This window comes from Chelon labrosus (genome assembly GCF_963514085.1).
Source record: "Chelon labrosus genome assembly, chromosome: 19".
Lineage (NCBI taxonomy): Eukaryota > Metazoa > Chordata > Actinopteri > Mugiliformes > Mugilidae > Chelon > Chelon labrosus.
In genome coordinates, this window is record NC_140352.1 from 17499421 (window position 1) to 17526470 (window position 27050).

Below are 27050 nucleotides of genomic sequence, written 5' to 3' on the forward strand. Positions count from 1 at the left end.
AACTAGTTTCATCAAAAAATCTCTCTAAACATTTTTTATTTATTTGGCATTACATATTACAAGCTAGCTTTGTTAGCAGTTATCTTAAATTGTCAAAAGAATATTAACTGTGTATGCGGCTGTCAACTATCGACATACCATTACACACTCATCGGCCACTTCATTAGGCTCACCTGTTCAAATGATCTTCAAATTTAGTTTCTAACCAGCCAATCACATGGCAGAGATTCTATAAAACAGGAAACTAAGGCTACAGTTGTTCGCCTCTGCCAACCACACAAGCTGCAGTTTACGTCCATATATGCCCACACTCATATAATACACAGCAAGACGGCAGACTGTTTCTGGCCAAGTCCAACTCTTTGAGTCACAGATAAGTACCCATCTTTTAGGGGGTATTTTCAACAGGATATCATTGCAGATACGTGACAGTGACTTCACTGTACTCAAATGGCCTCCACAGTCACTCAGTCCAACAGACCACCTCTGGCATGTTGTGGAACTGCAGACTCACATCATTAAGATGATCCCCACAAGCCTGCAGCAACTCCGATGCCAACATGTCAATGGACCAGCGAGGAATGTTTCTAGCACCTTGTTGAATCTATGCCACAAAGAATTAATACCGCTCAGTTGGAGGTACAGCCCACTGCTAACAAGGTGGAGAGATGTAGTTGTTCCACAAGCCCTGTTGTGACTGGCTAATTAAAGTTATGGCCTTGCCATGGGGAAAGAAAATACTTAAACATGGATTAAAAATAAAATGTGATAGAGGTTTTACATCATAAATGACCAGAATGAAAAACCTGGAATGGTGAATACAGAGTACTGAGTTGCTACATTTCTAAACCCAGACCAGTCTGCACTCGTCAAATTACCTAAAGCTGAAAATCAGAGGGAAATTATTAAATTCAGAGTTCTGCTTCACCGCATAAACAGTAATACAAGAAACAAATAATAATGATGTGGATATATAATCAAGAACAGCCCCAGAATTATTAGTCACCCCAACATCATCTTAGAAGGTAGATAAAAAAAACACTGCTCACATGTGCCTTAAATTGCCCCTGGGGGACAAATAAAGTTTTCTGAATATGAATCTACTCATGAGTTCAGGTTAGGTTGTGAATCTCTTTCAGGTGGGAGTCACTGCTCCATTCACAGGGTACGTTATGGAACATGAATAATGTGAATTCACGAGATGCTTATCAAATAATCTGAAAGAGCAAAATGTGCTGCAGCGTCCTGCGGGTCAACTAAACGACTCAAAAGAACAGATCAAACAAAAAACACCAGACTTCAACTCAACCTTTATTATCTTGTTCTTTTCTGCTTTAAATTAATGTCCTCTCCTTTTTGTAACATCTGAAATAAATGAAAACATCCTGAACAGGAGTGATAATAAAGACTGACTTAATTTAAACTGATACATAACAACAAAATAGAAAAAAAAAAAAGAAACACAGTAAAACATAACATGTAATGTCTTTAACGTGTCTGTAAAACACTGTTCCAGCTCAGCTTGGTATGGTAGGATGTGGCATCTTAATAGAAATGCCTTCAGTTGGTTGCTTCGTCTTAAAAACAAAATATCATTCTCTTATTGCATTTGACAGAAAAAAAAAAATACAAACAGGAATAAAATGCTGCTAAAAAACACAACTTAAGAGACATATGTAATAGTGCCAATGTTTTTGAACTTTTTAGCTATCACACTATCCAGACAGTCAAGCACGCAAACATGTGTATACATCCACGCACCCCCTTTCTCTCAAATGCAAGCCGTCAGATTAACATCTATTCACTTCCCTGACTGGAGCAGATAAGTGTTCAAAAGCAAGCATACTCTCACTCTCTCTCTCTCTCTCTCTCACACACACACAAACATTTCTCATGAATCTCTCATGGACAAGAAAGAAAAAAACATTCAACGTTGTAGGAATAACACAGACACTCCTGATATTGTCATCTTCATCACATCCTCCTCCATTCGGTCGTTAACTGTCAACACTCCTTTCATGCACACACAGGCAGGCAGGAGGGCACCTTGTACAGCGAGTAAATAAGTGATCATAGTCATCATTACATCATGACAATATATAATAATAACCAACTTGATTTCTTGAGTAAGAAAAAATACAATAGCGAGGTCAGTGTTTGAAGGGCAAAAAAAGGACATCTCTGGATTTCCACATAGTTTCACACATTTTTTTTTTCTTTTAGAACAGAAAAAAAAAAGATAAACAACCAACGTACACTGACAGGGAGATACAATTGAGCTTGTCAAATATAAGAGCAGTGTAACTGATGAGAAGGGTGTGATGCTGCTGACATGGGTGGGCGGCCGCTGGGCGTTAGCCAAGGCCACTGCTGTTGTAACGTTAAATCGTCCTGTAAGGTCTGTGTAGTTGTTGTGTTGTAGCTCTGCTTCAAAAATGGAGGATGCGTCAACAACAAACCCAGAGGCATATAGTGCAAGTTTGGCTAATGTTGTTTTTGTTTGGATTATTATTATTTTTTTTTTTCACCCTGGGTCCCATAGTGATGGCGTGTTTCCACCAAGATAGACGCGTCAGTACCTACTAAAAAAAAGATTCTCCTTTTCCGCACCTCAAACGTTGCTGGACATCTGCTTGACTCAGTAGTGTGGCGCTGTCCCAACTTCTCAACAAACTCCTTCCCTCCAGATCCTTCGCATTCTCAAGCTTCCAAAAAAAGGGAACTCCAAAGTACGCCAGCCAGGTCTACGAGGGCTCAGTCTGCAAGTCTGAATGTTGATATTAGACCATTAAATAGTAATACAAAAGAAGAAGAAGAAAAAAAAAAAAAGTGGCACACTAAAAACAGCAATAGCTAAACTTGTTGACATGTACGACTCTGGCTGAGCCTGTCTACAGTGCATGCCTGAGTGATTGTGTCTCTGAATGGAGATGGTGGGATAAAGACAAAGGGCTGTCCAGTTAAGTCCTAGAGAGTTGAATGGATTTCACCTTTTTCCCCCGGTTCAAGTTTTACTGTTGTCTTCATTTAAAGTTAAGCGGTACATGTGTGAAAATAATGAGTGTCTCTGTGTTGGATGACCAGTGTAGCTTTGTTTCACGTCATCTCTACTTGTAAATAAATGCAGAGTGTGACATATGTATGATGACTTAGGTGTAAAATGTGTGTGTCACGCGGCCCCTCAGATGGAGTCGGCCCCCCCGCCCAGCAGGTCCCCTGGCAGCAGCGAGGCGGGGCTGCCCATCTGGTGACGATCCTCAAGTGCTGGAGAACCCCAGAGACTACTGCTGGGGTACCCCGCCCCGCTCATCCCACCCATCCCTCCCCACAGACCCTGCCTTCCAGTTTCCACGCCTCCAGCCCCGCCCATCCCTGTTGCATTGTTGCTCCACTGTGTAAAGATGCCCAGCCCAGCCCCTTGGGTGGCAGACTGGTCCGATGAGCTGCCTGTGCTGTCCAGACTTTGCCACCCGGAGCTGGATGACCCGGCTCCACCACTTCCTGCTCCTCCAGCTGTGGAGGCTCCTTCTACTCCTCCCCCGCTGTTGCCTCCTGCTCTCTCACAGCTCCCACCGTTACTGTTAGCCCCCACAGCGGAGGCTGCCGCAGGCCCGGAGCCTCCAGAGCCGGCGGTGGCTCCTCCGCTCCCTGCTCCTCCAGCCTGGGAATGTGCAATGTAGCGAGCCACATCCTCCTCACTGACAAACTCTGCCAAGATGGTGGTGTTACCCAGAACACACCTGATATAAACAAAACATTTTTCAGTCAGTCTCAAACCACTGACATTAACTCGGCTACTGCAGTTTAACATGTTCATCATCAAGAGAAAAATAAAATGGTAGTGGAGTGAGTAGAAAGAAAAATAATATCTATTAAAGTTGTGAATTTGGTTTCCTTTAACCTTTTAATTTTAATTTTTCCTATTTAATACTGCGAAGTATGTAGTACATAATCTTGTTTTTATGACTGGTACAGTTTTCAGTCTATTTCAGGATTTAATTGTTGCCAAGAAACAGGGAAAAGATATTCTGGCACAGTCTTGACCTGAATAGTTATTAGGTACATTCCTCATCACTGCAAGTAAATCCTTATTCTAAGCAGCTGCTGGCTCCAGTCACATATTTCCCACACAGACATAAGAGTTAAATTATAAAGATGTTCCTTACATGTGGAGTGCACTCTGGGCCTTGGCTGCCTCCTGCTTAGAGCCGTAGCGAATCAGAGCGGTGCCCTGGGTCAGGCCAAGGTGAAAGGTCAACAAGGGACCGTGCTGCATGCAGATGGTTCTCAGAGTGGAGCCATCAATCTGCAGGATTATACAAGACGGATGGCAGTGAACTTAAAATGGAAGAGTAATGGGTTGACATATGAAACTCAGACCAGTGTTTCCATCTGGTTATTTTGTTTCGGTCTGTAGCATTACAGTGGTAACAAAAACAAAAACACCCACCAAACAACCACATTTTAAAAACCTACCTGTGGTGTGAGGTTGCTGAGCACCAACCAGCAACTTTCCCGAGAGTTGCCGTCACTCCAAGTTGAACCTGCACAGAGAAGCCAAGCAGAATCTGGGTCAGTTTTTTACTACTTGTACACACAACCCCACTCTGTTTTTTCTTCTGGCTACTCAAAAGTAATAAATGATGAATAAGTTTCCCTGCTATTTCAACCGAAGCTTGTTTGCTCCACCAAATCAAATATAAATGGACTCTTACATCCAGTTTGTTGTATCTCAGAAATCACCGGCCGTTGTTTTATCTCCTGTGTTCATTTAAGCTTAATATTTAAACAAGTACTGTGCTTGAAAGAGGAATAAGTGACAACTTCGGAACCAAAGCAACGCAAGGAAAACGAGCATTACCAGTGGTGCTCGAGCCACTGCCCCAGCCCCGGCCGGCCAATCGAGGGGCTCCTCCTGACCAAGGGGAAGGCGACTGCTGCTTTTGACTGGCTAGGCCCGGAGGTGGGCGGGATAACTGGGACTGGCTGCTGCCACGGCTGGCTTTCCAAGACTTGTGTCCAATGGGCTCTGGGGGCCAGCTGGTCTTGTATTCTGTGTACTTTGCTGAAGGGAGACAACAAGGACGACAGAGACCATGAAATATATACGTTGACAATTTACTTAACGATTCTTGCATGGATGTGTCACTCTGACATGGCAGGAATAATGTATGTGCTAACTTTTCCCTTATTTGACATATTCAAAAAACATACCAGAAAAATAATTATACAGCTTATTAAAACATTTTAGAGATTGTGCAGTTTATTCTTCTGTGTGCTTACCTGAGTTGTGTGCGTTGTTGAGGGGACTGTCTGAGGCACTGTAGGGCCAGGCACCAGGTGAAGGCAGCAAGGTGTTGAGGGGAGGGGTGGAATCTACAAACACAGAGGAACAGAGCACCAATCAATGAATGACTAAAAACTAACCCAGTACACAGAATCCACATTTTGTTTATTGGCTAATAACACCTCTAGCTAAGGTTGCTCCTTTATGATGAAACTGAACTACTGGTTACTACCTGGTTAGTAAAATCTTTTCTTAAACAACAAGAAAATGAGTGGGACAAGAAGACAACCATCTAACAACAGTGTAAACTAACCACTAACCATTGTTGAGCTAATGCAATGTCACCACACAAATCCTTACCAGTATGGTCTTGTAACAACTGGTGCTCTGTATCATTGAGACTGGTGGACACCGCGTTTCCCATCATGCTCCCCGGGGTCATGTAGGGGTCTGACTCAGGATCAACACGGTCGATTCCCTTCCACGGCACACCGGGCTGGAACTCTACATGTGAAGAAACACATATGTCATCTGTACAATTAATAACAGTCACTCAAGGAGAAGAGAATATACGCAGAAATAATTTCTTCTCCCTTTATCTTATTTTTAAACCAGTCACTAACCAGGGGGCCAGCTTGGTGTGGTGGCAGGCTTGGCACCCATCTTGTTGCCAGGGGTGCGATGCCAGTTGTCACCCAGCCCATCTCCAACCATCATATCATACTGGGAGAAGGGTGAGCCCCCGGACATCTTTATGGGGGTGACAGGACCTGGAAGGTTGCCGGAGAGTGTTGTGTTACATCACTAAATACCAGATGGGTTCACTGATCACCATAATTTGCGACTTCACATCTAATTCCATTAACACCGTCTGCCTCAACACCTTAATATCCATGTCTTATCAAACACAACTGTCATATAAATGAAACAAAATTTTAAAAAACATCACACCATTTTTGTGAAACACACTCTCAGGCGAGGAGGTGTCTGGAGAACAGTGTCCCTCCATCATCCATTTGAAACGGGACTGCTGGCCACCTAGGTCCTTCATGGGTCCAGGCCCCCCCACCACAGAGCCACCAAGGTCCAGACCTGGGAGGTTCACACCAGAACCAAACCCTACTCAGAGGTAGAGGCAACAAATAGAAACATGAAGAGGACATTTATGATTTAACATGAGTGAAATAAAACATCTTGTGAAATACAAATAAAGCAGAAAGTAATTATAGCGTGCGGGCCACTAATATAAACTAATGTTTCACATTAGTTTTTGAATAACAAACGTTAACAACTGCTCACCGGAGTACGGTCCAAGAGTTTTCTGGTGCAGGTCAGCAACAGATCCTACCAGGCCTGGGTGGGGGAGGGGATCAGCCCCAGGCAGTTTGTGACCCCCTCCGCCACCACCAACATGGTGGGAGGGGGAGAGTTTGGAGCTGCCACCTAAACCCCCGACCTGCTGTTGCTGCCTATGCTGCTGGAGCACAGCCATGATCCTGGCCAGCTGAGGTCACGTAACACAAAGCAACACTCATTAGCAGGGAGGAGGACGTAAAGGAACAAATGTGGCAGTGACATGTTGGGTGTATGTGTACCTGTTGAGGGTCAGCCTGCTGCCGTACATTTGGATTGAACTTCCTCTGGTTCTGCAGCAGCTGCTGCGGCTGTTGCTGCGGCTGCTGCTGCTGATGGAGGAGGAGCTGACAAGCCTGAACGAACACAGGCAGAACAAAACAGAAATTATACAAAAAGGTGGGGTGAGATGGTAACTAAGATGCCAAGTTACAACACAAAATATTTTTCAGGGCTTGCACTGACAAAGCCGGAGTGTAAGTTTTGGCTCTCGTGGGAGGTAATCATCACTATATAATATTTGGTCACGGAGCCAGAGCTAAAAAAAACAAAACGTTTCACTATCAGTGTTACAGTTTTTCATTTATTCTTGTCTGCAATTATGTGAATGTGCCAGGGCTCCTACACTGTTAGTTTCCACTTCCAATGTGTATTAATAATTTTCTCACTCATTTAATTTCAGTGATGTTCTGACTCCTACAAAACTACTGACTTTGTCCCGTTATACACACAATTATTGCAGAGAAAATCATGAGGAGGAGTAAAATGCCTAGTTGGGCAATGTAGTAGAAAGACTGCACAAACAAATATTTCATTATTTCAAAAATATTGATTTCTAAATGATCAAATAACAGTGTATGCCCTTTTCCACTTATTTCTGGACTCAGCTGACTCGTCATGGAAACCTGCAGTAGCTTTCAGAGATGTAGAGCGCTGCTTCTCACCAGCTGAAACTGGATGTGGGGTGGATAGATGCTGAGCATGGCAATATGCTGGGGGGACATCTGCGGAGGGAACACACCTCCCCCGACTCCTGCCACTCCTCCCACGCCACCAACACCCCCCACGCTCCCGCTGGGAGGGGGCATCTGCTTCAACACTGAGCCTGGCACCTGGAGACAGACACAACGGCAGGCAAGCACACCTGTTACCACAGAAACCCTTAGGTGCTGTAACCACTAGCAACTAGATTAGGTTCAGCTTCTTCACAATTAACATTGATTCTCTTACATGTTTTCATTAACTGGTCTTAACAAGTGAACAAGTGAAAGAATGGAATTGATTCAATTCCTGGAAAAGGCATGTACTCTACTTGTATTCTTTAGGAGTAGGAAGAGAGACATGTTGAGACATGGGACACGGTCGATGTTGTTCTGAAAAGTGATTAAACACTGTAGGACCTGAACTGACTTTCCAAGCACAAATTGCCGGCCAATTAGCATCACACACACAATCAGTAGAGATAACTTGTCCCACAAATAATTCTGTGCGCATGGTTCCTGTCTCAATGCTGAGAGTGAAACACATCAGCTGGGAAGAATACAGATGAGCGGAGTAGAAGCAAAGTTTTCAATACCTGAGGTGACAGGAACTGATGAGGCACTTGCGCTCGTATCCCTGGGGACTGGTTTATTGGTGGGATACTTGGCTGATGTCTTGACTGGGGCATCCCCCCGCTACTGCCAAAGATACTGTGGCCCCCCTGTGATCAAAGAGGGAAAAAAGAAGTGTTATGGGACCCATAACTAGGGGTGGGAATCTCTTGGCACCTCACGATTCGATTCGATTCCGATTCAGAGGTCAACGATTCGATTCTAAAACGATTATCATTAATCTCGATTTTTTTTTTTAATATACATTTCCATGCCTGATTTTAAATGTTGTGACATATATATATATATATATATATACATACACACACACACACACACACACACACACATATTTTAGTTTGGTCAGATTCTTAAATATGAGTTTGCTACTCAGAATTTGCAAATCACTTCCTACTATTGTGTTGATCATTAGAGAAAGAAAAACAGATGGCTGGCATCAGGAACGGGTCCCCTTTTTTCTGTCAACTCTGGATGGTATCGCGAAATGTGGCTTTGCAAATTCATTGTATTTCCTAAGTATTTGATTTGAATTCCACGGACCTTACAAACGGTGTAAGTCTTGTCCATCTTGCCTCCAACCTCATAGAATCCAAAATGCTGCCATACGGCAGCTTTTAAAGAAGCCGGTGCAGGTCGTATGAGTCGAGCCAGAGAATGTCCAATAAGGGGAGAAGTTCCACTCTCAGTGAACTTCCGGCTTCTGAACTGTTCGTTACAATGGGACTTAATAGAGAGTGGCGAGGCTCTCCGTAGACGGGCTCTGGTCTAGCGCTCGCCATTGCAGCCATTTTATCGCCGCTTAAACTTTTTTGCATGTAAACAACTCGCACGTGTGTTAAGTGCGCATGCGTGTATAGCAGAGAATCAGCAGGTCAGAGAGTAGCGGTTTCTGTTGAGCTCCGCAGCAGGCGCACAGAATATTGCAGCGGGCGAACTAATTAAAAATTTTAATTTTAAAATTCCGATTATGAACTTATTTGAATCGAGACAGAATCGTTCAAGACAGAATCGAAATCCATCGGAGAATCGATTTTTTTCCCCACCCCTACCCATAACCAAATAGATACATATATGAAAAACACAACTGATTACATACAACATCCGACTGGATGAAGAATATTTTGGGGTGTATTTATGATCAACTACAAGAATCTAATGTAAGGACAGCAGGACGGAAACGAAAGGAGTGTTTATCTTACTTGTCTAAAGGGGATAGAGTGGTTGAAGAGGGAATGGGGCTTGTAGACAGTGGGTGGTGAGTACAGAGAGCAAGGACCCTCCTCCCCAAGGCACCCATCCTGATTGATCATAGGCAAGGTCTGTCACAGTGACAACCAGTGTAGACCAATTTGAGTGGTGGTGTAGGGGAAGATTGGGGAAAGGAGAAATGAGGCAGACAAAGAGGTGGGGAGAAAAGGTAGAATCACAAGAGGAAATAAATAGTGATAAAGGACAAAATGTTATCTAGACACAAGAAAGACATTGGAGACAACGCCTGGCAAGCTGCCACTGAGGCATTACCTTGTCATAGTAGGATCCTGCATCCCCAGGTGGTGCCTCTTTGGAACCAGGGGAACGATAAGCCATCCCCCCACCTCCTCCTCCTCCTCCTCTTCCCCCCTTCCTCATATCTCCATTGTAATCACTCATTCCCATTCCTCTTTTCTCTGCCTCCATCTTCTTCTCATGGAGAGAACCTGGAGCCAGGTCAATGTTCGGGCCACTGGGATCATCACTCTGCAGCAGGAAAGGCCATTCACAGGTCACTAACAGCACTATGTGACTATGCGTGACGCTGCTATCTGATAAATGCCTGTAAATCTAATTTTGGTTCTTACCAGCAGCCCCATGTTGGAGAACTGTCTGTTGATGGGCCCCATCCATGAGTCTCCCCCACCTGCCTTCAGTGGACCCTGAGAGACAAAGTGAGATGAGGTAATGATCATACAAACTCTACTAAATATAGCAGGGGACAAACCTATAGCACCATTTGAGTACGTCTACCTCTAGGTAATCCTGCTTAGCTTTTCAGGTGCTGGTAAGATAAAATTGTGGCTATGTAGCCCCAAAAAATAGCATTCACGTAATTCAACTTTGAGTGTGTGGGCAAAAGTGATGAGTGAAATGTTTCAGAACATCATGCCTTTGTTTATTGAATAATTCGTTATCCTTACCCCCCCCCCCCCCAAGTGACCCACCTTGTTGCTGGGCTTCTTCCCACCATGGCTCTGTCCCCAGCCCCCGTTGCTCCCCTGTCCCCAAGACGAGCCACTTCCCTGGGAGCCGGTGCTGCTCCACATGACGCCGCCTTCCTCATCGTCCTCCCAGCTCGAGTGACGAGAAGCTGCAACAGAGCTTTCTTTGTCCCCCCAGCCATCTTGCATAGACTTTGGACCTGCAAAGGATCACAGTCACAGTTAAAACAGTAAACACAGATTCTTAGGTTTTTATTTACTTGAACTTTTAAGCATGCTGATGACCAAGCCCAAAACTCCATCAGGCCCAAAACTCAAAAACATTCTGTACGGATATCTCACATTTGACAGCTGCGATTCAACTGAAACAAAACATTTTTTAGCAATTTTTGAAATGTGCTCATTGAATAACTAACCAGACTTGATGGGGTTTGAAGAGGCGTTTCCCCAGCATGTCGTCTTCCCTCCAGCCTCATCAGGGTCTCCCCAGCCAGTAGGGGTTTCATTAGGCTTTCCCCAAGCTGCTGTGCCATTGTCTACTGTAGGACTAGTTGGAGAAGTGCCGCCCCAACCTGAAGGACCTGAAGAGAAACGTGGACAAGGTTAAGCTGAGAAACAGGACAGAGGGTGAGGACAACTGGTTTAATCAATTCAAGTCCCGTGTCAACATTTTTTATAGGCATGGAGTCTTAACTCACTTATATACTCCCAAGTCTAAACTGAGTGTTTATGAGGTTACGTACTGGCACAGAGAAAATTCTAAATAAAGAGCTACAGCAGCGGCATTCTTCATGTGTACTTATTTGATGAGTTATTGGCTTGATGTGGTCTGACACACTTACCCAACAATCTAAACATCTCTGTGTGCAGTCATACAAGCATCCTAATTATATCCACTCACATATATTTTGTTTAGTACACCTCGACTATACTTGGCTGAGACGCCCATGGAAGCTGACAACTGTTACTGTGGTTGGAGAGATGCAACGGCATAGATAACAAGCAGGTGGCTGGCTGAACTGCTATATTTCTCATGATTCAGTTGCTGCTTTGCTACACTAAACCACAAACATAACCTGTAAAGCAACTGCATACTTCTCCCATGAAGACTGTGGTTTCAATGCTGCATTTCTGATTTGTTCATTTCTAACAGTCAGTATGTGAAAATTGTTGACACACTTTAACATCATCTGCCACCGCTGATTCAGAAACAAACTCCATAACATGCATGACCTCTAAATGGAAAAGTGCTATTACACATTGATTCTTGCAGGAAAGCCGGAGTGTGAATGCACATATTGTCGTTTGTGGTAACTTCCGTGTGTACTATCTGAAACCAGTACCACTGACAAAAGGGATCCTTTCATTTTGGAAATGACGAAAACAATAGCTTATAATTCACATTATGGCCAAACTGAGTTTTTATGTCTTACCCATAACTGAAGCTTTGGCTGGTACGTGGCCAGCATTGAAGTCTCTGTTACCTCCGAGCCCTGCAGCTTGCCTGCTAGGCTGCTGCTGCTGTACTTGTGGTACTTGAGGTACCTGCTGTTGTTGCTGCTGCTGCTGCTGTTGTTGTTGTTGTTGTTGTTGTTGTGGGACCTGACCCTGGCCATGTGGCTGCTGGCCAGCAGGGCCACTGTTCTTATCCCACAGGTTGACCGGCTTGTAGTTGTAATGGGTTGGGTCTCCCCATGCTGATGTTCCATCATCGATCTCATTCTTCCTGCTTATGGACTGCGGCGAGGGTTCCTCCCAGCCACTCGGTTCAGCTCCACTTCCACCTCCTCCAGACACACCAGGAATGGGCCCTGTCCAGCCTGAGCTTTGGTTCTGATTCTGGGCTTGAGAGATGAGTTTCCTCCCACCGCCCCCTTGCATAGCCCCTTGGTCCAATGCTTGCTGCAGCTGTGGATGCTGATTGCGGGGCTGTGATTGTTGCTGCTGCAGTTGTGCCTGTGGGCCTGTGATGGAGCCCGTCTGGCTGTTTGGCATCTGGTGCATTTTGTTTCCTCCAGTCCAACTTTGATGGGGTTTGGATCCCATGCCCCCAGCACCACCAACACCTGCTCCTCCGCTCCCTCCTCCTCCTCCTGTGCCCCCTGCACCCCAGGTCCTTCTGGGGGCACTGTCATCCCAGCTGCCCCAACCACCCGCACCTGAATCCCCACCTGAGTGTCCACCTCCATTCTTCCTCTCATCCCCCCATCCTCCCCCACCACTATTTGATTTGGATTCCTGTTCACCCCAATCCTTACCCGAACCAACTTTCTGTTCTGATCCCCACCCACTTCCTCCTGCATTCCCACCCATTTCTTTCCAGCCCCCTTTCCCTTTCTCTTCCTGACCGCCTCCCCAGCCTCCACTCACTTGATCACCTTGTTGCCCAGGATCACCCCATCCACCTCCATTTCCTCCCCTACTGCCACCTCTCCATTCCTCATTGCCCCAACCCTTGGCCTCCTGGCCATCCACAGCACCCATACCTCCTCCACCCCAGCCCATAGCCTTCCCCTGCTGGCTAGGTCCTGGTATTACCCCTGACCCCATACCAGGTCCAGTTGCGGTCACAGGCCCAGATTGTGAGACGCCAAGATTCCTCATGTTGGGGCCTGTAGGGGGTGGGGCTCTCCCAGACAAAGAAGCCCCACTACTGCTACTGTTACTGCTGCTCTCCCAACCCTCTCCAGAAGACCCAGTAGATGGGACCAGGGAAGGACCGATCCCTGGACCCATAGAATCAGTGCTTAGGGTCCTAGGTCCACTCGAATACTGAGAAGGGCCACCAAGAGAAGATGGGTGTTTAGATGTAGCTGATGCAGATGCAACTTTACTCTGTCCTGCATTTTCTTCAACATCCCAGGCTGTGTTTTGTCGAATCTGTGTTTGACCCCAGCCTGTGTTAGACAAGACCCGAGGGTCCAAATCAGGCCGAGTCAGGAGGTTCTGTAAGGCAGCTTCAGCATTAGGAGCCGGCCGGCGAGGACGACTGCTGTTGGGCCCACTTCCACTTCTGGAATTTCCTCCGCTGGATGAAGATCCTCCATGTGCTCCCTGATCTCCTAATCCTGCACACCATTCCCCAGTGTCACCCTCTCCTTTCTGATTGTCCCAGGTTCTGGTCGTAGTGGTGGCTGTTGCGGAAGAAGAAGCAGCAGCAGGAGGTGGGTTGCCTGCTATGCTGCCTCCACTACTGCTGCTGTTACTGCTGCATGCTCCACCCATTCCATCACGTCCTGGATTAGCTCCACCAACACCAGTAGAACTCCCACCCCAATCACCACCAGAAACCCCTCTGTCTCCTCCTACTCCTGATGACCCCCACCCTCCCTGAGATACTCCGGAGGTTTGACCACCATTTCCCCCATTTCCAGAACTGCCCCAAGCATTAACCCCACTTGTGGAACTCGGATATCCCCAACCCGAGGTCCCATTATCCCCATCTGAAGCTCCAAATCCTCCTTTACCACCTCCTCCACCCTCCCATCCATCAGTCCTTGAGGCACCCGTTTTGGAGTTAGCTGCAGGGTAAGAAGGCTGGCCTCTCCATGAGGAGGCAAGGCTGTGGTCTCCCACACTCATTCCGCCTCCTCCCACACCATGGTCCATTGCTCCCCCATTCCCTTCCCCCCCTGCAATTTTTGGTCCCGCTGATTCACTGTCCCACTTCCCCCCTCCCATTTCTCTGTCTCTGGATTGCATTTGGTGAAGTTGGTGCTGATGGGCGCTTGATTGATTCACAGATAAAGATGGGTGACCCCCCAGCACCCCGACTGCCCCACCTCCCAGCCCCAGGGAAGCAGAGTTGTTGGCAGACCCTCCAGGGCCCTGGTGATGGAAGGAAGACAGACTTCCTTCCCCAGCAGCGGGGCCATCCTGCTGCACCAGGGCAGGCCAGGCCGAAGGGTTGGCATTTGGACTAAAGTTGGCACCTGGAATCCCACTGCTGCCATCAATGGGGCCACTGGCATCATGGCTCCCTGGCACAGCGGGGGCTTTGGAAAGTGAGGAGGGCTGTTGTAGCAGAGGCCCAGCTGCAGCTACTGCATTACCTCCTCCAAGATGACCCTGGGAGGCAGCCGTCCCCCACGCCACACTGTTGGACGACTGCATACATTCATTGGGCAAAGAGAACGAGGAAGTGGGTGAGGATTGGTTGCCAGAGGCACTGATGCTATTCACAGGCATTCCGTTGTTGCCGCTGCCGCTGCCGCCTCCAGTCCCAGTGAAAGAAGCTCCTCCCCCATCACTGCCAGCGATGCTGGGCCACTCCTCTAGGTCGTTGCCATCAACAATCACTTTCTCCCTGCCCTGAGAGGAGGCCTGGCTGCCTGAGCTTGCCCCCCACATGGAATTTGCATAATTAGAAGTAGTAGTAGAAGCAGCAACTGATGATGAGGTGAGGGCCACTGAGGAGGCAGCTGTGCCAGAATCTGAAAAAGTAAATGCCACAAGAGAGAGACTTTAGAAGACCAAATTAAATTATAAAAAAAATGTATATAACTTCTGTAGAGGATTTCATGTATTCTCAGTAGACCCTGCAGCATTTCTAACACTTACCTGAGACAGCAGCCATGTTTGCATTGGGGCCATCCCCTCCTGCCCCCCCTCCCAGCAGCATAGAGGACAGTGGCGGCTGACCTCTCTTCAGTAGCACTTTATGGTCCTGCTGGCAGCGGAATCGTGGCGGCACTTCTCTCGGCATGTAGCGTGGTGGCTGCTGAGGCGCCTGAGTTCCGCCTCCGCTATTTGTACTGCTGTTTCCAGCAGCACTGGGGCCGCCAGCGGTGGAGGAAGAACTGGTAGTGGAGGTGGGCTGTCCGTTGGCCACTGCCAGGCGCTTGGCATTGTTGCCGCCCTGCGACGGGGTGGCAGCACTGCCAGGGCCTGAGGTGGCTGGGGATGGGGACGCAGAAGGGGTGGGTCCAGGGCTGGGGGAGGCAGAGCTGCTCTGAGTGGCAGAGGACTGGGCAGAAGCCGGCTTGGTCAAATCTGGCACTGCAGGAACAGCAAGTGAGAGAAGTGGAGGGAATTAAATCAATTTTTGATGTGAAATAGATTATCAAGTATGTGACATGATGAAAATACTCATGTATCTAGCTCTTATTTTGTTTCTAAAAGCTACAACATACTAACTTTAAAAAAGATAGAAATCAATTTTAAAAACTAGGAAAATTAATCAAATGTTATCGAGTATCAGGATGGTTACTGAGCCGCAGAATAGCGATTCTATTGTGACACCATCACATTCCCCTTAACAACAAAATAAAACTAAAAACTGCCAGAATAACCTTTACTTACATAGAAAACACCTAACATCAATATTATGTATATACAGACAAACACCACTGCGCTGCTTACCTTTGTTTTTTTGCTCTGTAACCTGTAGGTAAGAAAAAACTTAACAGTTATTCAATTATTCTTTAAAAAGCAGCAGCATGAATCAATAAAATGCATTTTACTAATTCAAATCTCAAACTTTAGCAAAACAGAACTAGATGAGGAAAGATGATGAATAAAGTCTAAAACATGAGATATCATGGGTTTGCAAGGATAAGAACTATGAGCGAATTAGATAAAATAATACAATCATCTGATTGTGGGAGCGCCAGGATACTAAATATATCATCCCACATTCAAGATCCTACTTGCTCTGTCTCAAACAGTGGATTCAATGCACGAACAGAGGTTAACATAACATGACTGAAGTATTTGGTCATCGCTGGATTCATTTACTTCATATTTTCATTACAATGCTAAGCAAACTTAGGTCAACACAAACATTTGATTTAAGAAATATTTTGGAGGTGATTAATTAAATTAAATAGGTTCTCATAAAAATTAAAAATGATGACAAACAGTGTTGTAATATATTTGCTTGATTGCATCCACTTTTTACAGAGGAGCCTGCAAGTCACTGCGGGAAGCTGATGCAAATCGAACCAAACAAGTTTTCTCAGAGAATTAATCTGTTTTTGCTATTAGTGTTTGTTTTCCTCATTACCTTGTATACAAGTTGGCTGGCTAACCTTCACACATTTTAGTGATTTAAGTACCATTCAAATCTGCATACTGTTCATACTTAAGTCCATTTGACTTTGAGAGTGTTTCCGACAAAGGAGTATTAATGAGATGAACATCCTCACCTTCTGAGAGGCTTCCCTTTTTCTTTTTTCGTCCTTTTTCCTTTTCTTGTCTTCCATGAACTACTGCTCCTGTCCCGATACTCCTCTCTTCTAGGGCAAAAGGGGGAAATTCCCAAATGTGATCACATTTAAAGCTTTTGAAAAACAGACTCATTGTTGATTATGTCTCCATCAAAAATCAAAAATCAAAGGCAAATATCATCACAGTCGCTACATGGCCAAGGGAGTCCCCAGCCAACAATTGGATGAATCAAACATCAGGTGTTAGAGCCAAAAGTACTGCTGAACATGTGGGTTACAAACACAGTCATTATCTGTATCATGAGCATGCACGTACAGTAAGCTGCTCACACTTAAAGCTTTAATAATTTTAGATGTTTTTTAGAACAGTCAGCCAACTCATTTTGTAAGCAGACTGACTGATCTGTGTGTGGCTATGGACATCATAACAAAAGACAACTCAACTTGAAACCTAGCTTTTATTGTTTGAGTGGGAGCATATCCGCAAAACCAGAATTTGCAACAGCTTTAAGACAAGCCTGATGTGTAATCCAAGAACCACAAATGATGCACTGTCATTAGGATCCCAAGAGGATCATAGAGCCCGCTGATGAGGACAAACCTGAATATTTTTAAATCAGATTCTTCAGTAGCGATAATACTGATTAAATTGTGATACCAGTTTAGCCTTGTGATATTATTCTCAGAATAATCATTTGTAATTATATGGAAAGTGCATTTTACATTAAACTAACTAACCAACCAAGAAAAAAAACGCAATCTGGTAAAGCGCAGGCAAATGCGCCAAGACTCTGGTGTATCAACAGATCACCAAAAACCTGCAGGGTATCTGAGCTCTTACTAGCACACAAATCGCCGGTAAATTGTTGTTTAAATGCATAAACTCAGAACACTGCTAATCTCGGGTTGTGTCCGTCTTTAGTTGGTTTCGATTTTGCTCGTTGAGACTTCCAACACGAAGGAGTCCCAGATTCACGGAAAACGAACCTGACATCCTCCCTGAAGCTAATCTAGCGACGTCGGGCCTGGAGGATCAGACCCACCAGACCTGGCTGTGGTGTCATTCCGACCTGTCAGATCCGCAGTCAGCTCTATCCCACAGCCCTTCAAATCACTGATGTGGCTAAGCTCCACCAGCTTATGTCGCCGTCCCTCTGGCCATGACAACATTATCCCAAGCTCATCAGCAATTACACAGCTAACGCCACGGCATAACAAGACCCGAGCTTTATGCTAAAATTAAAAGGCGGTTTTAGAAACCCGAAAACCAAACTGGTTAAAGTCGTTTAACTAATCCGTGTATAAACGGAACTGGCAAACCACTTTCACCTCTGCCATAACAGGTCTACACAAGTTGAACTGTGGCTGCTAATAAAAATTTCTTCGATGCTATCGTCAAGAGGCGGATTCAGCTCATTCTTGCGTAAAATACATGTACACGCGTATTAACATATATTAACAACTTCTACATATACCACTGTAAGTTTGCTAACTACTCTACTGTGTGTACACAACGGTTTTGAACGCCAAATACGCCGAGGGCCAGATATCCAGCTCTGCTAATGCACAACCACATACACTGCTAAAACAGCGCTAATGCTAGCGACCGTTAGCCAGGCGAGCTAAGTTAGCCACTGACAGCAGCAGCTACAAGTAGCCAGCTTAACGGCGTCCGCTTGGTTTGCAAACACAGTGGCACGATATTTAATCAACAGTTGCAGTATTTTGGCTTGTACGCAAGTGACACAGCGCGGCGCCCGCAGACATTGCGCTAAATTCAGGCTACTCACCTCAGGAATCACATATGAAGATACGCTAGCGTGCTAGCTAGCTTAGCTAAAGTGCTTCAGTGCGAATTTTTTTTCCTAGCTTTTTGAGGCATTCGTCGAGGCTACTTGAACAGCGACGCCTGAGCGGATAGTCAAGTAAGTAGCAGATGATGAAAAACACACGCGCGATAAGCTACTGCTTTTGTAAATAAGTACTAACGTTATAATAGTGTAAACCCTAATGTGCAGAAGAATTTAAAATTCAAAGCGCTGTGGAGTCAGTCGGTTGACGGGCGGCCATTTTGCTGCTCGGCTTGAAGCGTCTCCAATGGCCAGCCTGTAGCAGCTGCGTGGAAGCCCTCTGACTGGCTGGCTCCTGTCAGTGGGGGGATGCATAAAAGACGTGTTTTAACCTTCACAAACTGTTGACAATCAAACTTAACAGCTCTGTGCATTCATCGCAGGCGATCGGCCCTCTCATGTGCATTTTATAAAGTAGAAAACAGTTGCAAGAATAAGCAAATTCCCTAAATCGCTGCTCATTATTTTACACTTAGTAGCATGGATATGAGAAAAAGGGGAGCGAGGAAAAGGAAAACCGAGGAAGCTTTGGAAAGAGAACAAGCGGGCGACACTACTGAGGAGAAGTTAGACTGGAGGAGGAAGAGGTGTGGAAGTAAGAAGTACATTGGAGCTCATGTCAGCATTAAAGGTAGGACCTGGTTCCTTCTCCTGACGCTCCTTAAGTTATTTAAGCAGACACACACACCCCGCTCACAGTTCACATCCTGTGTCTTGCTCCCAGGTGGCATCTGGAAAGCAGTGGAGAACTGCACAGAGATGGGTGGCAGCAGTTTCGCCCTGTTTCTGGGCTCCCAGCTGTCATGGCAGAGGGCTGCACTGGACCAAAAAGCTGCAGCAAAGTTTCGGGAGCAGTGCACCCTTCAGGGGTTTGACCCAGCTCACATCCTGCCACACGGGCCCTACCTCCTGAACTGTGGATCTCCTAAAGATGGTTCGTCTGACACTTGTGGATGGCTTGTGCGCGCTCTGACCATGACCCACTTACCTGCAGATTTTAATCTTTACTGCGTTATATTCTTTGCCCTGACTTCCTCCTCTGCTCTGTTTACCATGTCCCAACGTAGATGTGTTTCTAAAGAGCCAGGCCCTGCTGGTGAATGAGCTGAGCCGCTGCAGCCTCCTGGGCCTCAGTCTGTACAACTTCCACCCGGGCTCCTCCCTGGGCATCATCACCACTAACCAGTGTGTGGACAAGATAGCGAGCACCATTAACCACGCTCACTCTGAAACATCAGCTGTGGTTACAGGTACTGAGCCTTATCCAGTCATTTTATGGCGCCTTTGTAGCATTAAAAAACAATATTTCACAGTACTGGACTCTGCATTGAAAAGGGTTTCTGCATGAGGGAACCGTTTGTTTTGGTATTTTTCAGACTTGTTCTTTTGTTGTTTGTCATACACTCACTCACTCACCAAAACATTATAATTAAATCTCAGCCCCATGCCTGTTATAAAGTTCAGTTTACGTTGAAATGGACAGAAAGGAAGTAATTTAACCATTTTGGAGGATTTTGTTTGTGATGTTGTTAAACTGGATTGAATTAAACAGTGCTTCTCTTATTTAGACTAGCCCCCTGGCTAAAATGTGGTTGACAAAAAAAAATAAAGACATGCACAATACAACACAATAGAATTCAATGGTACTGCAAACCACAGCCTCCAAAATGTAAACACAGTTGAATCCACAGCTCTCAGTTCTTTAAAACAAATGCTGAATACCGTGAGCTAGTGCAGGACTGTTGCATTAGAGTGCTTTCATTTTCACTAATGTACCTAATGAATTGGCCAATGAATGTACATTTGTAGCTGTATTTGTGATTAGCGCATCTATTCGGCAGAGGACATACTATAAATTGTAATATCAGAGGCTTCACCTGCAGCAGTAACCAGCAACCATAGTGCTTCTTTTAGGATCAATCTGCATACACAATTCTGGGCATTTTGACCAAAGTGCAAAGCAAAAACATAATGGTGGAATGGATGTGTCCAGTTAATGGTAAAAAATGTTTCCCTCCATGTGCTCAGTGTTGGAGAACATGAGTGGCCAGGGCAGTACAGTTGGCGGCAAGTTCTCCGAGCTGAAGAGCATCATAGACCGAGTGAGAGACCAGACCAGGGTAGGAGTGTGTCTGGACACGTGTCATGCCTTCGCAGCAGGTGAGTGTAACCTGGTAACAGTCCATGGTAACAACCTCCGTAACAGAGCTCTTGTTGATATAAGAGAAAATCAATGTCATGCCTTTGAAAAATTGAAACTACCAGAAGGGCTGTGAGTGTCTCTTTTTGTGCTGAAGTGTTATTTCTTGTTTTGAGAGGATACGACCTGGCTACAGAGGGAGGAGTGAAGGCCATGCTTGATGAGTTTGACCGGGAAGTAGGCCTCCACTATCTCAGAGCTATTCATCTCAACGACTCCAAAGGTACACCCACAAAAATATCACATATGTAGCATTGTTCACTCCCAAGTATCTCTTTCATTTTAAAGGGGTAGTTTGGTTTCTCTGACATGGGGTTGTTTGAGGTATTTATTTATAGTCAGTTTATTACCTACGGTGGATGGTGTTTGGTAGGCCCTGAACTTGGAGTAGTAGGCAAGGAAGCCAAGCAATGGCAGTGGAAGGAATCATCAGCAATACGTATTTCAGCCAAGGCCCTTCTAAAAAATAAAAAGTCAATATCAGTTCAAGTGAAGCTATATTTTGATCCTCAAAGCAACCAACTTCACTGGTAATCGACAAAAGTATTGCTGCCTCCATGAGAGTTGGTTTGGGACGTTTGTGTTTTGACCTGTTGGTTATGATCTGAATTAAAACACCAGTCTCACAGTGTTGGACCAGCAACTCCTGTGTCCTCTGATTTACTATTTTATCAGTGGATTCTGGTGACACTATAACAGCTTGATTCTCCTCCGCTTCTTCAGTGCCGACCATCATCTACTGTAGTTATTTCATACTACTTCACTTCACAGAAACAGAGTTATCCCTTTAAGAACTTTGTGACTCTTGTGAGTTCAACACAGGTGTCTGATTTGGTCAAGTGTCGTTGTTACCCCCCAATGATTTGCAGGTAAACTGGGCTGTCACCTTGATTTGCATGAAGACATTGGCAAAGGTCACATTGGAATCTCTGCGTTCCAAGACATCGTCAACGAGCCCAGGCTGGATAACATACCTATGATCCTGGAGACGCCTGGGCGGTGAGATATGGGGAAAATATAGAAAAACTAAAGCAATAGTATTTTTTTTAATTAATTTCAGTGTATGGATGAGTCTCTTTATGGATTGGAGAGGGCCCTTGGCTCAAGTTTAATTGTCGCTGTTATGCTTCTTTCCTCACAGGCCTGGATTCGCACATGCCGAGCAGATTGAACTACTTTACTCTCTGTGTGAGAAAAAATAATTCCTTCTGCTGAATTAGCATTGCTAAACTGAAACCTGCAAAACTACAGTTCACACAGTTTTTGAGTGTTTGTTCAAAAGTGCTGAGGAGGATGGATGATGGAGCGTGTTGAACACGAAGCAAATAAATGTTTTTGTTGTTTTAAAGTTTTCATTCGAGGTGTGATTAGTCCTCTCCTTCACAGTGAACCATTAGGGGGCAGCAGGGACACACAAATGCAACACTGACCTAAAGGATGTGGACAGAGGCACACTTGCAAACCAAAATTAGACTTCTTTGCACATTTGCATTTTTATAGTCACATTTTTCTGTTGTACTTTAAACTTAATTAAATAAAATACAGTTTGGTCCCATCTCCTTAACCTTTTAGATGCAGAACACACCTGAATCTCCCCTTAAAGCTAGTTTATGTTATGCTAAAGGTATTTTTATCTGTAAAAATATTACAGTTAAATAATTTATATAAAAGGGTTTTAACCAGTCTCAAATTTCACTCCAGTGATTGATTCGTCCTGCATATACTAAGTGGAACTGGAAAGGAAGTCTCATGTGGAAGCTTTTTGTTTTCAGGTAATGTCTCATTACATAATATGTATATCAAAAAATTCATATAGTATCTGAGAAATATATTCACTGTCACTACATTTGTGACATGAAATAAAATATTTATGTTATTAGTTCTTCAGGTATAATAAAATAGGTCTACTTGACAATTGTCTCATGAATGTGGAGCTATAAGGGCCCCCTATAACACACACCTCTCTCACCCGCACTGATCCTCCACGCTCCCTCTGTGAACCCTCACCAGCTGTCAAATACCAACACTTTGGTGCAGCTGTTGACCCCTGGGAGGACATTAATTGATTGTCACAGTTATTCTAACACCCTGTGGTGCATGCAAATATGCTTTCACACACAGAAAAAACATACCCTGACACTGGAGGCTTATTAATATACAGATTTTTTAAAAATAAGAACGCAGCTGAGAAAAAGTCACCGCCCATTAAGGGTTATCGTGTTTCATGAAGTTGAATGATTTTATCTTAATATAAATGCAAGTGGTTAAGAGTAATGAGATGAAACAAGAAACATGGGAAAGTGATGTCTTTAATGAAGGGATAAAAAGGCATCCACCACTCCCTGCTCTAAAATCGACTTCTCTAAGGACTCTTCTTTATTGAATTAATATGTCCTAAAACTGTGCCTATTACTTCCCTCTATATTTTGTTCCATCTGTTATCTTGTCACTAAGGGTTTGACCTTGCATCTCTAACTCTTGTTTACATGCAACATCAGTAATCTTGCAACCTAAACTTAATTTACTTTTGCGCTCTCAATAACAGCATCAAATCAAATGTGAAGTAAGCGCAGGTCCAGACTGAGTGTCTTTCAGTGTGGCGTTAAAGGAGACAGGAAGTGGAGGTGCCTGGCCCAAGAATGTCTCTGCTCTCAGGTCCCACCCACAGGAAATGCCTGTCCGGCCTGTTTGAGTCTGCACCGATGAAAAAGAAGTCTCCTGTTATAGCAGAGCTCTGGTTATGCCAGAGGAACGGTTGGATGGATGGAGTTTGAATAATGACGAGACCGGTCCTGGAACTTGTATGCTCCACAGTTTAGATAAGCAGATGGCTGATGGTTTTCAGAGGCGTTCTGGTGATCTGGTTGGGTCAAGGGTTACAACCCAGGGAAGCTGAAGACTAAACAGTGAACACACATTCCTAAACTCTAAATGAATCATTTGCTAGAGGAGGCAAGAGAATGAAAACCCTGATGGGACTATAAAATACCTTTCTGTTATTTAACTACATTAAGATGTGCAGCATTAGTTGGTTGTGGTGCACTGTGTGCCTATGTTTTATGAGCTCTCGTCCAGCCATTTCTTCTCCTCTTTCTCTGTCATTACATTGTGCTGCAAATATTTTCCACTGCAGCCCAAAGCCACTGATCTAATTATACAACTTTGTAAAGACTACCAGATATTCTGGTGTCTTTTAGCCGCCTTCCAAACTCTTATGTAAGGGCTTTCGAATGGCCAATTGATGATCTCTCGCTGGACTCAGACTGATTGCTGCTGTGTGCAAACAGCCTGCCAAAGCGAAGCTGGAAAGAAGTCTCAAACTGTTTAAATGAACACTGTTTGTTTGACCTTAGTGGCTCCAAAGTGGGAAAAAAAAAATATTAAAACTTCAGGACCATACATACTAAGAGACAATTTTTTATCGTGCAATTTGTGTCATGTACTTGATCACCCTTTGCAATGTGCGCACAAGCTAAACTTCTGCAGTGGGTTTTCAGTTCCTCAATCTCCTGTTTTATCCTCATTAAATCTAGCTGAAAGGCATGTGTTGGAGCCGCTCAGTAAAACCACAGCCTTCCGCCGAACGGCTCCTCTGGGCCAGCTGCATGGTTTTGCTCATGGGATGGCAACTTCCGAGCCTCAAATCCACCTCGGTGACCTTCAGGCTGCTGATTATAAATATATAATTGTCATTTTAGAGCAGTATAACAAATATCAAAGCCTTGGTTTCATAAGCCTTAATTACTTACAGTCATCCTCTCTTCAAACACAGGCTGCGACAAAACAGCTTGTGACATTTATGGTGTATTAGAGCAGAGCATTGTCTGCGTGGAATGCTTTTCATTACAGGATCTGAATATAAAAGGCTTTTAAAGAAGAACCAATAATAGATCATGATGTTTGACGCTGACCCTCATCCTGCTTCAATAACACCTTGTGTTATGCTCCACATATGATTATTTTAACTGATTTTAAACTGGGTGATATAGTTTTGGAGAAATACATGTATTTGCTTTCTTAAAACTAAGCTATAGCCAGCAGCAGGCTAGCCTAGCATGTTAGCATTGGGTAGTACTTAGCTTGGCTCTGTTTACATGTAACACGATCTGCCTAAACAAACAAAATAAAACAAAAGAGATGTAATTATAGATCTTATGCCAGTTAGTATGGTAATTAGTGAGCTTTAAGAGGTGCTGGTAAGTGAAGTTTGTTATACTTTGACAGAGCTAAGCTAGCTGTTACGTTAACCTAACCATCTCCCAGTATGAGCTTCATAAATGACTAAAAACCTCAGTGAAAGTAGACAAAGAAAACCAAATTAAACAAATTAAACTGTAATATTATATGCGTATATTTGTTTATTCAGGAAAATGAGTTGCAAAAGTACATTAACCCTTGCTTTCTTGTTGGAAATGATAGTGTTAACAACTTTTTAGTAATGCCCTTACACCCAAGGCGGTCTTGTTATACTAATTTTTCATAATAGGGCAAAAGGAAAGTATAGAATGAAGACAAACGAAAGAATTAGAGTGAAATATTGTCAAGAAAGACAGCGGAGAGAGACATGAAAGAGAAAGGACTGTGTGCGTGGCTCTTCTGTTCCAGTGTGGCTTGAGTTACAGGCCGAGCCAAGCTCCCTATCCATCTCACTGTACCCACAGTCTAACTGCTCCATCTGCCAGCACTTCCCATAGCACATGCCACACACACTCACCCACAGTACAGACACAAAATCCTCTGTGCTGCCTGCACATGCATGCTCCTACAAGCCTCAAAAATCACGTACACACACGTGAGCTTAGGTTGTTGAGAAGAAATAAGAGCTGAAGTGCAGGGTGGAGTCCGTTCTGCTTTCTCAGCAAATCCTTTATTTTTGCACCTCAGGAGCAACGCAGGCATCATAAGTTACCTTCAAGATATGGCATTTAATTCCCCGCTGTGAAAAAAAAGCAAGCAAGGCTGTGTGTATTTTAGTAGACCTCTGTATGGTCAAACTGCGCGGGTTTCTTGTGGCCTGAGAGAGAGTGTTGTAATGAGTGAGTGGCTGTCTGAAAGCGAGTGGATGCAACTATAAACAGAGGAGCTGAAAGGGAAGGTTTATGAGCAGTGGGCACAGTGAAAAATGAGGAAACGACAACCTATTTGGAGAAGAAATTGTCCTCTGGCCTCCTCGCGGCGGTCACAGATCTATAACACAGGAGACCCACTGTGGTTCTTCCTCTCATTCCTTCCATTTGTCCTTCTCTTCTCCCCCCTTCGATCCCTCTCTTCCCCTTGGCTCGGCGTGAGGAATGCTACCCAGTGGTGGCTGGGCATTAGGCCACAAGGAGACAGGCAATCACAGCAGCAGAGAGGAGAAAGATGTGAAAAAGAGAAAAGGCCCCAAAAAGAGAGGCAGTGAAGGGAAAAGAATAAAAGGGTACAGAAATGAAAGTTGTGGCAGAAAAACTGCTCAAATCATTCCATGCACTTTTCAGTCTGCTTGATGTCTCTGCAAGTTGACAGTGTAATATAAACTGCATTCCCAGCAGCTGCCCTGGAGTATGGAAGTGTTGAGTGAACTAAGATTAACTGATTAATTGTCATGTTCTGCCATTCCCAGCAAAGATGTCACTGTGATACATTCATTGTAGAAAAGACGTAACTGTAGTAGAGACTAATTTCTCTACTGATAGATTCCTTAAAAGTCCATGAAGCAATGCAACCTTAGTTTGAATGCTCTTTGATAATGAAAATGAACTTAGGGAACTCTTACTCCTCTGTCAGCGCGTTTCAACAAAGAAAAGCAACGCTGTATTTGTCCTCACCATAAAGCACTTGCTTTCTTTATGTTATTGTTAAATATGAAGGGAGTTTTGTTTGTTTTTTTTGTCTGGAGCATCAGAGATTCTTCTTGGACACAACTCAAAAGTCTATTTCGTGCTTAATCATAGAACCCAGGTTACATTAGTAACTCTCGTTTCTCTACCATACTTCTACTTGGTAGCTAGCAGCTGTTAATCTCTGTTGCCACATAAAACAGATTTAAATCAGTGTGTTCAGTTAAATAGAAAGAGATTTAACTTGATCAGCACTGTGTAAACTCATTACGCAATGGCACTGAACCTTCATTTATATGATACATATGATTTTTCTTTTTTTTTTTTGAGCAGCAGCACCTTTGTCCGTATTGAAAATCCTCTACCTCTGTACTTCATATACACAGCGCAGACCTGAGAGGCGTTGTTGGACTCATTTCAAAAGTTCAGATGAAAGTACAGTATGCAAAAAAAAAAAAAATGCAGCTTAATAATACATATTTTATATAAACAAAAGATCAAAAGACTATCTGTAATGTTAAAGTAGTCACAGAGACTCCTCCCTGTACCTAACTCTATTTTATCAT

At 44.4% G+C, this 27050-nt stretch overlaps 2 protein-coding genes across 3 annotated transcripts; one reads left to right on the top strand and one right to left on the bottom strand.

Annotated features, from left to right (window-relative positions):
* Positions 1 to 1298: 1298 nt before the first annotated feature.
* tnrc6ba (trinucleotide repeat containing adaptor 6Ba) lies at positions 1299 to 18546 on the bottom strand. 2 transcript variants are annotated; one of them, XM_084567467.1, is made up of 22 exons: positions 18406 to 18546; positions 16595 to 16681; positions 15810 to 15831; positions 15009 to 15446; positions 11882 to 14881; positions 10865 to 11029; positions 10452 to 10648; positions 10092 to 10166; positions 9775 to 9990; positions 9453 to 9572; positions 8217 to 8342; positions 7585 to 7752; positions 6883 to 6996; positions 6587 to 6791; positions 6239 to 6406; positions 5911 to 6057; positions 5648 to 5791; positions 5284 to 5376; positions 4862 to 5065; positions 4477 to 4544; positions 4167 to 4306; positions 1299 to 3740 (listed from the first exon to the last, which is right to left on the bottom strand). In XM_084567467.1, the coding sequence occupies exons 2-22, from the start codon at positions 16649 to 16651 to the stop codon at positions 3182 to 3184; spliced, it is 6426 nt and encodes a 2141-aa protein (XP_084423593.1). In that variant the 5' UTR covers positions 16652 to 16681; positions 18406 to 18546; the 3' UTR covers positions 1299 to 3181. The 2 variants fall into 2 exon arrangements, with proteins under 2 accessions (XP_084423593.1, XP_084423594.1); XM_084567468.1 differs by lacking the exon at positions 9453 to 9572.
* Positions 18426 to 22300, top strand: LOC311504415 (putative endonuclease 4). The gene is made up of 8 exons (XM_084567469.1): positions 18426 to 18540; positions 18945 to 19096; positions 19190 to 19399; positions 19533 to 19715; positions 20494 to 20625; positions 20784 to 20888; positions 21535 to 21664; positions 21807 to 22300. Exons 2-8 carry the CDS (start codon positions 18946 to 18948, stop codon positions 21865 to 21867), a joined length of 972 nt encoding a protein of 323 aa, XP_084423595.1. The 5' UTR covers positions 18426 to 18540; position 18945; the 3' UTR covers positions 21868 to 22300.
* Positions 22301 to 27050: the final 4750 nt, after the last annotated feature.